Source organism: Megascapheus bottae, chromosome 16, assembly GCF_031878675.1.
Source record: "Megascapheus bottae isolate mThoBot1 chromosome 16, mThoBot2.hap1, whole genome shotgun sequence".
Classification (NCBI taxonomy): domain Eukaryota; kingdom Metazoa; phylum Chordata; class Mammalia; order Rodentia; family Geomyidae; genus Megascapheus; species Megascapheus bottae.
The window spans coordinates 36,631,990-36,647,083 of record NC_143524.1 but is presented as its reverse complement, the minus strand read 5'-3'; the positions used below and the strand labels follow the sequence as shown (position 1 = coordinate 36,647,083).

At 47.4% G+C, this 15,094-nt stretch overlaps 1 protein-coding gene across 1 annotated transcript in view; it reads right to left on the bottom strand.

Moving 5' to 3' along the window:
* The window catches only part of Dkk3 (dickkopf Wnt signaling pathway inhibitor 3), a 29,434-nt gene continuing 14,340 nt past the window's right edge, over window positions 1-15,094 (bottom strand). The window contains exons 4-7 of the mRNA XM_090348143.1: window positions 4,172-4,264; window positions 2,961-3,105; window positions 2,151-2,307; window positions 1-808 (exon numbers count right to left, since the gene is read on the bottom strand). Of these exons, the coding sequence (XP_090204269.1) occupies window positions 601-808; window positions 2,151-2,307; window positions 2,961-3,105; window positions 4,172-4,264 (603 nt within the window). The 3' untranslated portion in view covers window positions 1-600. The remainder of the gene's footprint in view (window positions 809-2,150; window positions 2,308-2,960; window positions 3,106-4,171; window positions 4,265-15,094) is intronic.

The following is a 15,094-nucleotide window of genomic DNA, read 5'->3' as shown; positions in this document are numbered from 1 at the left end:
ATTCATCTGATCACCCATTAAAAGTAGCTGTGCAACTTGAACAAGAAGCTTGTTATCTCTGAGCCTCCAAGGTCTTCTCCAGAGAGTGAGGACAGAAAAAGACTGATGGAGGAGCTGAGGGAAAGGGTTGAGGGATGGATAGGTGGGAGCTGGGGGTGGGTGAGTGGGGCCTGGGATGAGCAGCACAGCTGGTCCCTAGCAGTTGCCTCCAGCCACTGGGAGAACTACATGAAAAGTCTGAGACTATTTCTGCAGGCACTCTTTATCATATTTCCCTTGAAATACATCAAGGGGAGCCTCCATTCTATTCTTCCTCTTCTCCCTTAAACAATTTTCAGTTTGGTATAGAACAAAATATATTATCTGTCCACTATAGAGGCAAAGTAGCCAACATCCTGGGGGCCACTGGGCCCCACCCCCTGCTGTGTTGCAAAGGGCAACAAGACAAATACACAACATCTCCTATTGTCACGCCGAAAGTGAAAATTTACTGGGAAGGGGATGCAGGCAAAGCCTGGCCAGTCAACACCTACAGGACACATCTGGAGAAATAAATAAACTATTTCTATTGCACATCTACCCCACTGCATGGGTCTGGATCTAAATTTCCTTTCCGCCCAGTAGCTCAGTGGGAGGATCCCTGGGCATTATCTCCTGGGCCAGACTCCTCTCAAGGTCCTCTAGGTCCTGGCGCACCGCCTCCATGATGTCACTATCTTCATACTCCATGGGGACATCTCTGGGCAGCAGGCTGTCCTCAGGTTGACTGCCAATGAAAGCTGGCTTGCACACGTACACCAGGCTGTGGCTGGGGAAAGAAAGTCTGTGTCTTGGCCAGGGGAACAGGAGGACTCTAGGCTCTGTACTTCACCTGCACACCACCTCCTCATATGGCTCAACGGGGCTCCCTTCCTGCCAGTGTCTTACTACAGATGAATTGGAACATTGTCCTCCAGTGATTGCAACTACACAACAACTGTAGCCTTGGCTTCCTGGGACTGCCTTTACTGGCTTGGTAGCATTTGGTAGACTCTGGTGTTTGGGACTTCAGAGCCACATGGTGCCCTTTCTGCTGTCTTTCTATCTGGACTCCTGACAGGAAGCCTGATAGTGGTGCACAGTCTAAACCCCCACATCAGCTGCACACCTGAGGACCCTGGGCCTCTAACAAGGAATTCCATCTGCTCAGACACCCTGGATTCTGCTGAGACAGAAGCTGACTAGTGCCAACACTATGGCTTACACCTGTAAGATTAACTACTCAGAAGGCTGGGATGTGAAGATTGTGGTTAGAAGTCAGCCCAATTAGGAAGATCTATGATACTTTTATCTCCAATTAACCAACCAAAAAGAACCAGAACTGGAGCAGTGGTTCAAGTTATAGAGCACCAATTTTTTTTTTCCAGTCCTTAGGCCTAGATGCTGTCCCTGAGCTTCTTTAGCTCAAGGCAAGCACTCTACCACTTGAACTACAGTGCCACTTATGCTTTTTGAGTAGCTTATTGCAGATTAGTCTCATGGACTGGCTTCAAACAGTGATCCTCAGATCTCAGCCTCCTCAGTAGCTAGGTTTACAGGTGTGAGCCACCAGTGCCTGTCAAGAATCAATCTTGAATGAAAAGGACAAAGTTCAGGCCCTGAGATCAAGCCCCAGTACACACACACACACACACACACACACACACACACACACACACAATATTAGTGTACATATACACATACAAAGAAGGTTAAGTGGAGGCCGCTAGGAGGATAAAAACAGGTGCAGAGACACTGGCCATGTCTGAGCTAGTTCTGGCAGCCTGTGACACTCTGGTACACTCCTCTCCCTCCGGCCTCTTGGCCAGCACCTGTCCTCCTGTTGGACAGGTGCTCATCACTATGAAGGGCCTGAACTCCTCCACCAGTCTGTGTTCTTTTCCTCCACACTCTCTCCCTGGGTCATCTTCTTGGGAAACTTCAATCATATCTCAAACCTCTGATCTTTAGCTCAGAATCCCCAATCTGTTACCCCAAGGACACCTCCATTTACACCACCCTAAACTGTATCCACATCTTCCCCAAGCCAAACTTCTTCCTGCTCTTCAGGAGTGCTATATAGCACTTCATGTGCTCTCTGCCCCCGGTAGAGACAGCAGGAGAAACCTAACCTGTGTGGCTGGCAGAGAAGACCACTAGCACATGGGCATCGGTCCAAAGCTCCATCAGGCTCCAGCTCCCAGGTGATGAGGTCCAGCAGCCGGCTGGCAGGGTCATGGCAAAGCTCTCCCTCCATCGGCAGGGGTGTGCACACGGGGAACAGCAGGCCTAGAGGTAAGAAGAGAAATGGGTTGTAGCCTTCTCCTACCTCCTTAGCATGCCAAGGTAAGGTTAGGATTAAAGAAAAGGAGGGAGAGGACTGAAAGAGCAGTATGTACTTGGGAGGGAATGGCTTGTGAGGACTGGAGTGGCCAGGGATCTGCTCTACCAATAAGTGAGCTGGCTTTTGAGGGCCTGTATAACCTGGAGAGATTAGGAGTGGAAAAGAAGCGCTCAAGCTGAACAAAGGCCAGAGGTCAATATAATAGGAAAAACTGGTTTGGGGTGGAGGGAAAGATGGGATTAAGTGAGATGGGATAGATGAGGCCTTGCCTGTGGGAGACACAGGAGCTATTGCAGGTCCCAGCAGGGGGAAAGCCCCAGAGGTCCCTTTCAGGAACTGCACCAAGGCAACATGTACTAGAAAGGAACCAGGAAATGGGGGAGGCTGAAAATTGGGGTGGGAGCTAAAGGGAGCTTCTGGACACCCTGGTGGGAGCAGAGAGGCTGTGCATTTCTTGCCTAGGAAAGAATAGAACTTTCTTAGGTATAAAGTTAGTCTGACAGAGGTGTGGGTGTGGGTCCTGAGCATTTTAAGAGCCTGCAGGGAAGTGACAGGCTGTGGCCCAGCAGGCCAGTCCACTGAAGGTTGGCCCACCTACCTTTCTGGAAAGCACAGCACAGCCCAGGTTGGCAGTCTCTCTGGTTGTCACAGATGGTCCCATTGCCACCTTTGATGGCCTTTCTGGTACAGTGACCCCACACACACAGCTGGTCTCCACAGCATTCACTGTCCCGGGTGCAGATCTGGGAAGAGGTAGAAAGAAACAAGGAGGGGACCTAGGAGCTCAACCAGCTCAGCCTGGAAACGTGCATGCAGGTGAACTCATCTGCTCCCCTTCTCATCACAGAGGGGATGCTGTGGTCCTAGAGGGTGGGGCATTAGTGGGAACTAAAGGGCCAAGGTAAGAGCATGGCTATTACAATAGGAAGTGTCAAAACACCCCAGATTTTGTGAAAGATACCTGGATATCTTTAGGGTTCACCCTGTTAATTAGTCCCAGGTCAGGGAGGAAGGGCAGCTAAGGCCCCAGATATGGGCAACAGCATGATTCAATTGTTGTTGAGTCTAGACCAAGGCATCCTATGGGGATGGCACACAGGTGGTTGGGACTCAGAAACACACAGGAATGAAATGTCAGTTACAGGTCAACATGAAGACCCGTGGCTCCACCCAATGCTATGAGGACAGCAGCTACTACATCCCAGAGGATCTGAGCAAGGTAACAGGAACCCATTTATTTTCCTAAGTTATTGTGTTACCATTATAAGGAAGAATGACAAGAAAATCTGATCCCAAAGGTCTTCTGAGTAGAGGAAAGGGTCCCTTTGCCTTGGGCTCAGTTTCTCAATTAAACCTTCACTGAGGGAATGCTCCTTTCTCCTGACTCCTCTCTCTGCCCTCTTAAAAAACAGACTGGCAGAAAGATCTTGAGGTTGGGATACAGGTCTAGGAGGAGAAAGAAAGAGACAGGCTGTCTGGGGGCTGCTGACTTGTCACTTTGTATCTACTAGGACAGGTGTCCCAGGACTAGGTACTGGTATTAGGCCTCATCTCTTAGCCATCCACGAGGCAGACAGTGTGACCAGAGACTGTGAGGTTCAGTGACAGTGGCAGCGTGTCCACAGGTGGCTTCCTGACATCCTAGGCTGCGATGGCTGGCTCCCTAGTCAGTAAGGAGCTGGCCCCTTTACAGCCAAGCCAGTCATTGGAGGATTCTTCCAGGGAGCCCAGCTATGAACCCCTGAGGCCCCTACCCTTCTTTCTGACTCCCCTGGTGCTGTCGATTTGGAGAACCCCGGGCATTCTCACCGTCTGCTGGTCTCGGCATGGCTGGCAGGTATACTGGAAGCTAGAGAACTGGCAGTATCTGGTAGGCCCACAGTCCTCATCAATGATGCACTCCTGGGGAGGAGAGGAAGGGCAACTTTGTTGGTGAGGACCAAGCATGGTTTTATCCTAGTCTTGGATGAGACAGAGACCCAGGAGGTTCAGTAAAGGCCTGCATATTTCAGTCCTCCCTGAGCTCAGCCTGGCAGGCATTCTTTTTTTTTTTTCTTTTTTCTTTTTTTACTTTTTTTTAATTTAATTTGTTTTTTTAAAGATTTTATTAACATTGATTTTTACATCATATTTCAAATGTCATGTTTAATGAACAAGTATTCAAGAAGGGATTCTCTATATACAATCATTGGCACATAGATTTTTTTTCGTATATTTTTATTGTAATTAATAGAAGGGTTACATGATATTTGCCAGGTAGATGGTGCATTAATTCCCATACATTGATACCCTTTCACATGTCTTGGTCCCCATTTCCCTCCCCAGCACATAGATTTTTTAGAACATAATTAAAATTAAGCTGAGGGTTTGTATGTCATAGATACATATCAATCTATATAACATTATGTCTATAGAGTATATATCCCATCTGGCAGGTATTCTTAACATCTGCCTCACCCACAGTGAGGGTGGCACTATCTCCTCAAACTCCCCTAGAGCCTCCATGGTCTTGCCCAAGTCACATGATTGTGGCCTGGGTACAGTCTCCCCCCATACCCAGGGTGGGGAGCCAGAAGGACCTGAGATGCTCTTATAGGGAGCAGATGGGTTTAATAAAAGGCGTTAATGTGTTCCAGGCCCTGCTTGACTGCACAGGAAGTGCCAGAGGCCAGGCCCAGCAGGCTCTGCTGCCTGGGCAGACAGCAGATGCTGCCCCACTGGCCACTGCTCTGGATGCCACAGTCAGGCTGAAGGATGCCCTTTGGTACCGTCCTGGATGTAGTGCTCCTGCCGAGAAGTGAAGGTAGCTGCCAGCTTCTAAGGGAATGTTTGGTGGCCAGGCTATAAATCTCCCAGATAGGTCCCTTCTTACACCGCAGGTTCTATTTGTCAGAGGAGGAAGGGCCATCAGACCTACTGTCAGTCTCAGGACGAGGCAGATTCTTGGCAGAGGAAGGAGGAGCGGTGGGTGGTCGCGACAGGACAGCCATGAATCAACTGTATCCTGTGCTGAGCACTGTGCTGAACTTGACATCTTTGACCAGTTAGGACCAGTGCTGTCCCCTGGGAATGAGGCCACAGGGTCCCCTGAGCGAATACGGTGAAGGGATGTGCCACGAACTTGGCTCTCATTTCCTTTCAGAGTAATTTTACTATATATATATATCTTTATTTAAATAATCATATATATGTATATATATACGTATATGTATACCTTTGCACAACCATCCTTCCCAACTCTTCATTGTGAAGTGTCTGTTAATTCCTCCACTCCGTGGCTTCAATGCAGCACTGACACAATTTGCCTCATTTTTTGTTTTAAAGAATGGAAAAAAATATGGGGCATAGAAGCTTTTCAAAAACACTTTAATAATCTAAATACAGGAAAGCTAATGTCTTTTTGATACTTCCAAGAGCTCTAAGAGGTTAGTTCCCTCTGACATTCCATTCAGAATACTCTATTTTTGTTACAAGAGAGCCTAGCCGCTCTTCTGCAGAGGACATGCAGCAGTCCTCAGCAGTTTCTGGCATCACTTTTAACCCAGGGCCTCAAGCATGCTAAGTAAGCACTCTACCAAAAAGCCACATTTCTAACCCATCATTTTTGGAAGAGCATCAGACTAGAGACCCTGATACTCCCAGCAACAAAAACTTTGAATCCTGGCTTTGCCTCTTGAGAGCTGAGTGATCTTAGGCTGCTGGTGTAACCTCTATTGAGAAACATGGACCAGCTAGGCATTGGTGGCTCATGTCTGTAATCTTAGCTAATCAGGAGGCTGATATCTGAGGATCGTGGGTTCAAAGCCAGCGCAGGAAAGTCCATGAGACTTTTATTTCCAATTATCTACTCCAAAGAGCTAGAAATGGCACTGTGGCTCAAAATGGGAGAGCACCAGACTTGATTATAAAAGTTAAGGGATAGTACCCAGGACTGTATTCAAGGTCTAGGACCAGCACAAACAAGAAGGAAGAGGAAAAAGAAGAAAGCAGCAGCAGCATGGACCACGGCAGGAGCCATGTTCAAGACTGTTCGTTGTTGTGCTCCCTGGATAGTGGCCATAGCAACAGACAGCCTGGCACCTGCTCCTCTTTTCCTCCAAGGCCTAATTCCTGGCATGTCCCACCTGGGGCTAGTGTGGTAACAGAAAGCAGCAGGTCTGAACAAGAGGGTCTTAATGCTTCCTGCAGCAACTCTTCAGTCTCGGTGTCAGCAAGAGGGCTAAATATCTATTCTTGCTTTATATCTATAGGGCACCAAGGAGTGGGCAGCAACCTGTGTGCTCTCAGAACAAGTCTTGATGTGAAGTAGTCCATGGGTGCAAGGCCAGGCTTTCCCTATGTTCAGGTTGTTTATATGGTTCTCTTCAAGGCAGAGGACTAGTGGTAGGGGTGTTAGCTACTAAAGAAACAGATCTAGTTCTCCATCCTTAGCAGAACTGAGTAGGTGAAGGGGACAATATGGGCTGGTGACCCCTCTAGCATAGACAGGCCCAGAGCCTAGTTTTGTTTATTCTCATTCTAGTTTCTCTTTCCTGTGTTCTTCATTTAGGCCAATCTATAAAGGAGGCTAACGGCCCAGGCTGGAAAGAGGACTAAGATATGAGAAAGAGGTCTGGTGGGGTCTGGGGTGAGACTCAGCTGTTTCCCCCATTGCAGGCTCCTAGAAGTCTTCTGCCTCTCAGACTCTTGGACTAGTAGAGGACTTCAGAACATAAACAGAAGACTCACACAGGGCAGAGCATGGCAGGATGGAGGAGCTTCCCCATATTGGTCACCTCCACTTCAAAGGCTGTCATGGTCATCCATCTCTTCCTAACATACCACCAGGAGGCACAAATATGGTACTTCCATTCACCTCACAGGTGGAGACCAAGACTTAAGGCCAAGGATCTGCCCAAGTCAAGTAAAGACATGCTCTTCCTACTTCCTCGGAAGATCATGGATTTCCTCTCCCTTTAGCTTCAGCCCGTGCTTGGTCATGGCCCAGCAGAGAGGACCTAGGCCATAGCTCTGAGCTCACAAATCCCCAGAGACAAAAGGCCAAGGGCCATAGCCTCTGGGAGTCTGGCCTAAATGTCACTATGCTGCATGGCTGACTTTTATGACTGTCTCTAACAAGTCCCAGACATCTGCTTGCCTGACAGACAGCCCAGAAGCCGGTCATCGGGACTGCAGCCATGGGCACATGGTCTCTTTGTTATTATGGGAAGGAGCTATATTAAGCAGACTCAGCAGGCAGCAGAGGTGTGGACTGGGAGTTCAACGTGGCCTTAGTAGGGATGCTGGGCCTGGCCCCTGCCCTGGTGCTTCTACACTATTCTTAGATAGTGGAAAGTGGTGAAGAAGCCTTGTCTTTGGTTTTCTACTTCATAAGTATCCAAGGACAGGGAGTCCCAGGAAGTGAAAGGCAAAAGTTCAGCAGGGCAGAGAGGTCAACAACCTTGTCCTCCCAGGACAAGGGTGATGCCCTTTCCAAGACAGCTATGTAGAGTGGTGGGCATATGATATGCATGGATAAATCTCTATTTTGCAGATAGGGACACTGATCCTCAGTGCCCAAGACCATCAGAGGAAGAAAAATAACATGACACACATCTTAGTGTGTAATTGTATGTGCTCATTCTTTCCACTTGCACCCTATGGCCTCAAAATGCCCTTGCTCAGGATTTGTGTCCAAATTCCTGGGTTGAAGTCCTAACTCTAACATTTTAGATTGGAATTTTACTTGGAAGATAGGGTCACTGACTGCTGTCCTTGTAGGAGAAGGAACTCTAGACCCATATCATACACAGGGAAAAGGAAACACGGAGAGAAGATACATTTCCAAGGCAAGGGGATTGGCCTGGAAGGCTTCCTTCCCACAGTCCTCAGAAGGAAGCAGCTCACCAGTCCCACCAAAAGTGTGACATCCTAGATTTCAGTTAAATGACCCAATTCATGCTACTGTGTCCCAGCTGCCAGTAATACGAGCCTGGAACAACAGGCGCTCATGGTGGCCTCACGAAGGCTCTAGTGACCTGCCAAGTTTCAGTTTGAGCCATTCTCATTCTCACAATGAATACTTTCTCATCACTCCATCTCAACCTCTGGCTCCATCCAAGTGCCTTCTGATAGGGATAAAGACTAGCCAGAGAAGAACAGCCACACACAATGACAGAAGGACCCAGGAGTAGCCAAAGTGGACAAGCAGGTTGGCAAAAGCCAACAAAGTACAAGCATAAAATCAGTGCTAGAGCCAGGTACTGGTGGCTCACATCTGTAATCACAGCTACTTAAGAGGCTGAGATCTGAGGATCATAATTCAAAGACAGCCCAAGCAGGAAAGTCCATGAGATTCTATCTCCAATAAACTCAGAAAAACAAAAACAAAAGTAGCACTGTAGTTCAAGTGATAAAGTGCTAGCCTTGATCTAAAGAAGGTCAGGGGTAGATAAGCTCTGAGCTCAAGCCCAGGACTGGCAAAAAAAAAAGATGCTAGAAGCCATATCCCACCCGTTATTCATCCATGGTCTCATCCACACACTGTCTTATCTTCCAACGTGCATAAAGAAGCCCTGATTTACCATAAGGAAATTGAGGCAATGTGGGATGAAGTCATTTTCCAAGATCATGGGTAAGTGCAAAGCTGCACTTGACCGCCAACCTAGGATTCGGTGGAGACAGGGGTGACACTGGGTTCCCCAGAGTGGCCCTACTGCAAGTGACTGGATAGTCAGGAGTAATGTGCGAAGGAAGAGCACTAGGCAGCCTTCCCTTACTTCTATAGATTTCCAGGTCAGATCTTCCTCACTCTGGAGATCCCTTTGTGACCCTTGAGCCAGGCCCAGGGGTTATTAATGCACATTGGTCTCAAACACAGAACACACTGGAGAACTTACAGCCTTTGCTGGAGGCTGTGTTGAAAACTGGACTGTAGGTCAACCTCACAAGGGCTCTTGTCTGGCACATGTCACAGAGACCATCATGTGGAAAAATCCAAGTAGAAGCCAGGAGTTGATGCCAGCCATTTGTCATCCTGGAGTGCCAGCCAGTGCCTGCAAAAGCCTGCATGGCCTGGGCCTGCTGCCACAAACTCCTTCTCTCCCAAATCTCAGGGTCCATGGAACAGGCCCACACTGCTGCTCCCCAAGCTGGGCTCTGTACCCTGAAGGATGCAGCATACACTGCTCCCAACCCATTAAGGCCTGCTCTTCCTACTCTTCCTTCAGCCCCCAGTATTAGGGCTCCTCAACAGCATCTTCTCCCCGGTCCACAGGTCGTACAGAATAGAAGGGGTTACTCACAGAGCAGCCTGCTCCTTTCTTGAAGGATCTTATTCTGCTGCCAGGCCCTGAGTCGCCAGTCCCACACTGCATGCTCACACAGCTGCCCAGCACACTGTAGGAGCTTGAGCGCTAGGCACCTTCTCTTGAAGGTGCCTGGCTGGAAGTCTTTTGGTCTGCATAACCCCTGACTCCATTCCAAGGGCACACAGGAGGAACTACTGGACCTTCCCTGAGCCCATCCTCTCCAAGCACAGTGGCACACACTTGATGTTCTCTATGAGGAAGGCGAGGATACTGACATCAATTCAGGTATAAATCTGAAATCTCATGGTTCCCTGTAGCACCCTTCAATCTCCCTGTGTGAGGAAAGAGCCTGTCCATCTCATCTCCCCCAATGTTACATTGGCTATTGCCTTGGGGGCCACAGGTAGGATTGCCAGATGTTGCCAAGAAAAACACAAAAGATTTAGTGACATTTTAATTTCTGATAAGCAATGAATAATACTTTAGTACAGTATATCTCAATTTATACATTGGATAGATTTACACTAAATATTACTTTGGCATCACACAGTATTTGACATGCCAAGTGGACACATAGGGCAAGTGCCACAGATGTTTGGGAGAGACAGGGGAGTGGCCTTGAGCAGCAAGATGAAGATGAAGGCTGGTGGCCACAGAAGGAGCCACTTGATCTTAGGCTACCACTCACCATGGAAAATCTGACTTCTCAAAGGCGGAGATCATTCAGGACTCCCTACCATGCTCCAGCACCCTAGCTCTTGGCCTATTGCTGGAAAAATCTCTCTTGGAGTCATCCATGCAAGTATGCACTCACCTAGGAACGTCCCCCATGGGCTACAGTAAAGGCCCAGAGAGGCTTGCAGCCTGGAGTGGGCAGTATGGCAAGGCCTGAGGGTCCTGAGTAGCAACAAGAGCCAAGAAGGGCTTTTACCTAGTCAGGTCTAGCCCACCTTTGCCTCTGCTTTGCTAACCCAGAGGAGGGTAGGCAGGGCTCCCTGAGGATAAGAGGGTGCTGGGGATTTGAGGCACGCAGTGGAGAACTTTGCTGCCCTCACAGATAGCGCCCCCTCCTCTACCCCCTCCAGGTCACAATTCAAAAGCTCCTCAGCAGCCTTCCTCTCCTCCAGCTCCTTGCTGTCCCAGTGAGCATCCTGAAATGCAGCCTTTAGCTATGCATCCCCAAGGGGCCTTGGAAGAAGCTGAGGGCTGGGCTAATTCAATCAACACATAATTAGAGGAGACAGCCGCCTTCCCCAGCCCCTGGGAACAGTCACACGCTGCATCTTTGATGCTGGCGTAATCAAATAATGTGACAAGCAGTGAGAATGCGAGTAAGTGGGAAAATAAGTGTGTCCTCTAGTGACCATGTTGTAGTAGGGGTCTCAGGGTGCTGCTCTGACTGTACCCGGCAGTGTCATGAAGTACCCCTTCAATAATTTCTTCTCGCTTGAATGCTCATGCAGTAAGCTAAGGACAACCTGTTTTGTCTTCCAGGATCTTGACACCAAATACACAATGACCTGGATAGGATCCCAACTTTCCTGCCACTGGGAAGAGAGGCTTCTTGCCTCTGCAAACTGGTAATGTTGCTTTTGGAAAGGAAGGATAGGTAAAATGAGGTCTTGTCTTGCTAAGCAATCCAGGCTGGCCTCCAAGTCACAATCCTTCTGCCTCAGCCTCCCTCAAGTATTGGGATGATAGTTGTGAATCCACACAGTTGGATTACTACCTGAGGATCTGAATCTAGTTAGAAAAGGGCTGAGAATGTCCAGAATCTGGATCTGCAGGGCTCTAGTAAGTTCACCAAGGCTGTGAGCCCCTGAGTATGCCTTTATATCTTTCCCACTCTCACCGGACAGGAAATGCAATCCAAACCTGTTGTCTTGCCTAATGTACTGACTATGATCTGGATTTTCATCCATGCTTCTCTTACCTCCTTTACCTGCTGATTCATATTTAAGGAGTATGCATAATATCTCCTCCAAATAGAAGCCTTCCCTAATTTGACTCCCTGTACCAGGCAGCAGGTGGTGCTTTCCTTGGTGTTCTCTAAGTCTTCAGTCTGTACCCCAGGCAAAGATGGATAAAAAGATTGAAGAGAAAGTTTGGGCTCAAAGGACCGATTGATATTTATAAGATTTGGCATGGATCACACTGGGAAAGCCGTGATCCTGAATGGGAGGATTGAGAGTACCTGTGCGTGGCTTTACTGTCTGAGAAGTGAATGACCCCACTCAGCAGTCAGTGTGACCCTGGCTGGCTGGTGTGTCATCTCTGTGTGAGAAAAAAATAATCCCATAACCAGTCACCATTTTGCCTTGATATTATTTGCTTGTTAATCTCAAACTGTAATTATCAGCTGTGTTATTTGTGCATGCTAGGCAAGGACTCTACCACTAGGCCAAACTCCCAAGTCACTGGTCTTCTTAAATAAAAGGTTTTAGTATTTTTTGTCTGGATCCCTTTGACAACTACGTGAAGCCTATGCACAAGCCATTTAAATGGATAAAGAAACCCAAGATTGCAAGGGCAGATGGCAGCATTAAATTTGCTACGAAAATGTTCTGATATCCAGCGTATTACAGGTTTATTTATATTATGGATAGAAAAATCTAGTGGTAAGCCTGACAACTATCTTAATTTCTTAGTGCTATTGAGCACAAATGCAATTTTGAGATGTGCTACAACTTTAAGAGAACACAAAAAAATACTTGCGATTGTTACTGCTACAAAAATACAGCTAATGATACTGTGGCTGGTGAGTAGACTACATTTAAGATCAAAAGAAATTTGGTATTAGTTGAATTTTGCATCCTTATTTCTACTAAATTTATTTCCACAGCTTCTGAGCAAATCAGAGGCATTTATGATATATACTCAAGGTTAAGCTCACCAAGGTCACTCAAGGCCACCACTTTCGAAGGTATGCCCTCCTTTGAAAATATATCCCAAGGCTGTGCACCAGTGACTCATGCCATCCTAGCTACTTGGAAGATAAATACAGGATGGACCACAGTTCCAGGCCAGTCTATGCCAAAAGTTCTCCAGATCTCATATCAACAAATAGCTGTGCACAGTGGTTTCATGCCTGTTGTTTCATCTACATAGAAGAATGAGATCAGAAGGATCATGGATCTAGGTTAGCTTGTGCCAAAAAAAAAGAAAGAAAGAAATTGTAAAACACTGTTTTTTAACAGGAAAATGTTGGGCATGGTAGTATGTGGCTAAGTGGTACCCAGCTATGGTGGGATGCATAAAAAGGAGGATCGTGGTCCAGGCAAACCCAGACCAAAAACAAAAACAAAAAACCAACACCCTATCTCAAAAGTAACCTGAGCAAAAGACTAGAGTCATGGCTCAGCAGTAAAGCACCTATCTTGCAGGCACAAATCCCTGAGCTTAAAGACCCTGTACTACCAAGAAAAAAAACAAGCATCCCAAACATTCCCTCAACTTCTTTCTAAAATAAGCAAACAAAATAAAAGGTAAGGAAAGATAAAAGACAATTTAAAGCAACACAGCTCATGGCAGGGCTGCAAAGAGGGTACACAGCCAGCCATTCATCAGGGCCTCTCGCAACCTTCCCAAACCCTCAGATTATTTTTATTTCCCCCTTAGCAATTCTTCTTCTTCTCCCCCTAGTGCTGCCCACTAGTTCTTCCACAGTCAGGACCAATTCCAGGACTAAACTCCAGCCTGGAATTGCTCACTTTTCAAGTTGAGCCATTTATATTAATGAAGATTTTGGTGGCAGAAAACAACAACTATGCTTTGCCCTCATTTTGCTCATCAGGACTCACATTGTATTCATTCATCTTCACTGGCAACAGAAAATGCTGGGTGCTTCAGCTCCCAGGTACAGGCCTCGTGGTGGGCATCCCCAGAGTCTTGCCCAGAACCTCCACTTGCTTATTCTACTTACTGAGCAAATAAGGGGCTAACAAGACTGCATGAATATCACATGGAACATGGTCACAGAGCACACAGTGCTGGCACACAGTAGGTGTATTTCCTTTCCTTCTATTGCCATGGGAATCCTAGCCAAGCTGTGGGAGAGAGGGGACTGCTGAGTGATTGCAGTCTTGGGCTTGGCCAGTCTGCTGCAGGAAACATATCCTCCCTGGTCAAGGAGGTTCCCAGACATGTTCTTAAGAGACACAGAATCATGGAAGCAGTGGGGGCAAGGCAAACTGCTGGTAGGACCTGTGCAGGTGTAGCTGAACCTGGCCTGCTGCCTGCCAGGCCTGTGAAGGATGAGTCTGCTGGCCTCTGCCCATCTTAGTCTCCAGGGCTCTCTAGCCTGAGACACAGCCCTTCTCCATTTTTGAGTCTGTGTGTTTTTGTATCCTAACCACTGTGTGCTCTGCCTGAGGTATCTGCCTCCTCATCTCAGAGGCTCTCAACTATGAGTCTGTGGAAAATTCTGGCTGTTTTCCCTGTGGCAGAATTTTCCATTCCCATCATTGAAATGAGTCAGTCAAGCGGCCAATGTCTTCAGACAGATGCATGTCACCTACTTAAAGTGTTCCTGGGGGGTGGTGGAGAATGTTCCTCTGCAGTGGCACCAAGTCTGGGCACCAAGCCCACAGAGGGTGTAGGAGAGTGCACTCTCCTCTCCCATGAGCTCCAGGCCCTTGTCATCCCTAGGAAGGCAAGACTCCTGAGTGTATCAACCCGGACATTGTCCTTTTGTGATTCCATTTTGCTGCCTCAGCCATAGGGACCCATGCTGCTCAATCGTGACCAGCATAAATGACACATGTTACAAGCCAGCGGAAGGTCTGGAAGACTCTTCAAAGATGACCCAAAGCTATGGCTTCAAGTTTTCATGACCTTTCCTATCCTAAAGATATCAGTTTGTTGAAATAAATAATAACCCCCACCCTCCTGGAGCTCAGAGTCTTCTAGAAAATTCTCTCATCACATTATGAACTTCTGCTCCCCTCATCCACACCCACACCTACATAAAGCCCCAGGCTGTGAAAAATCTTTTTCCTTCAGTCTTTGCTCCCTCCTTCTTAGCATGAGACAGCCCATCCTTTCTGCTGCTAATCCTCTGAGTCATGACAAAACCTCTGCCTGCTTCTTAGAAGAGGAAATTCCTGGCCCATAGAGTATTAAAATCTGCATTAAACTGGAGGAAGATTATCTTTCGCTCATTTCTGTTTTCTTACCTATAAAATGGGAGGTTTGCTCTTAAAGGGGGTAGGAAGTGGATTTCAAATGCAGTTCTTTTCCAGTTCATCATCAGTTCATTATTTTTAATACTATGTGGACTTAAATGTTGAGACTATTTGGGTTCATAAGGAAATAATTCTGAGATCAGTTAGCAATGTCTTCTACAGGTATGGAGGTGGGGTGGCAGAGTGTATGTATGTGTATCATGTGTTTTCATTTTGTAGAGAGGGGACTTCAATGAACCCTGTGAATTCTGCAATTATTA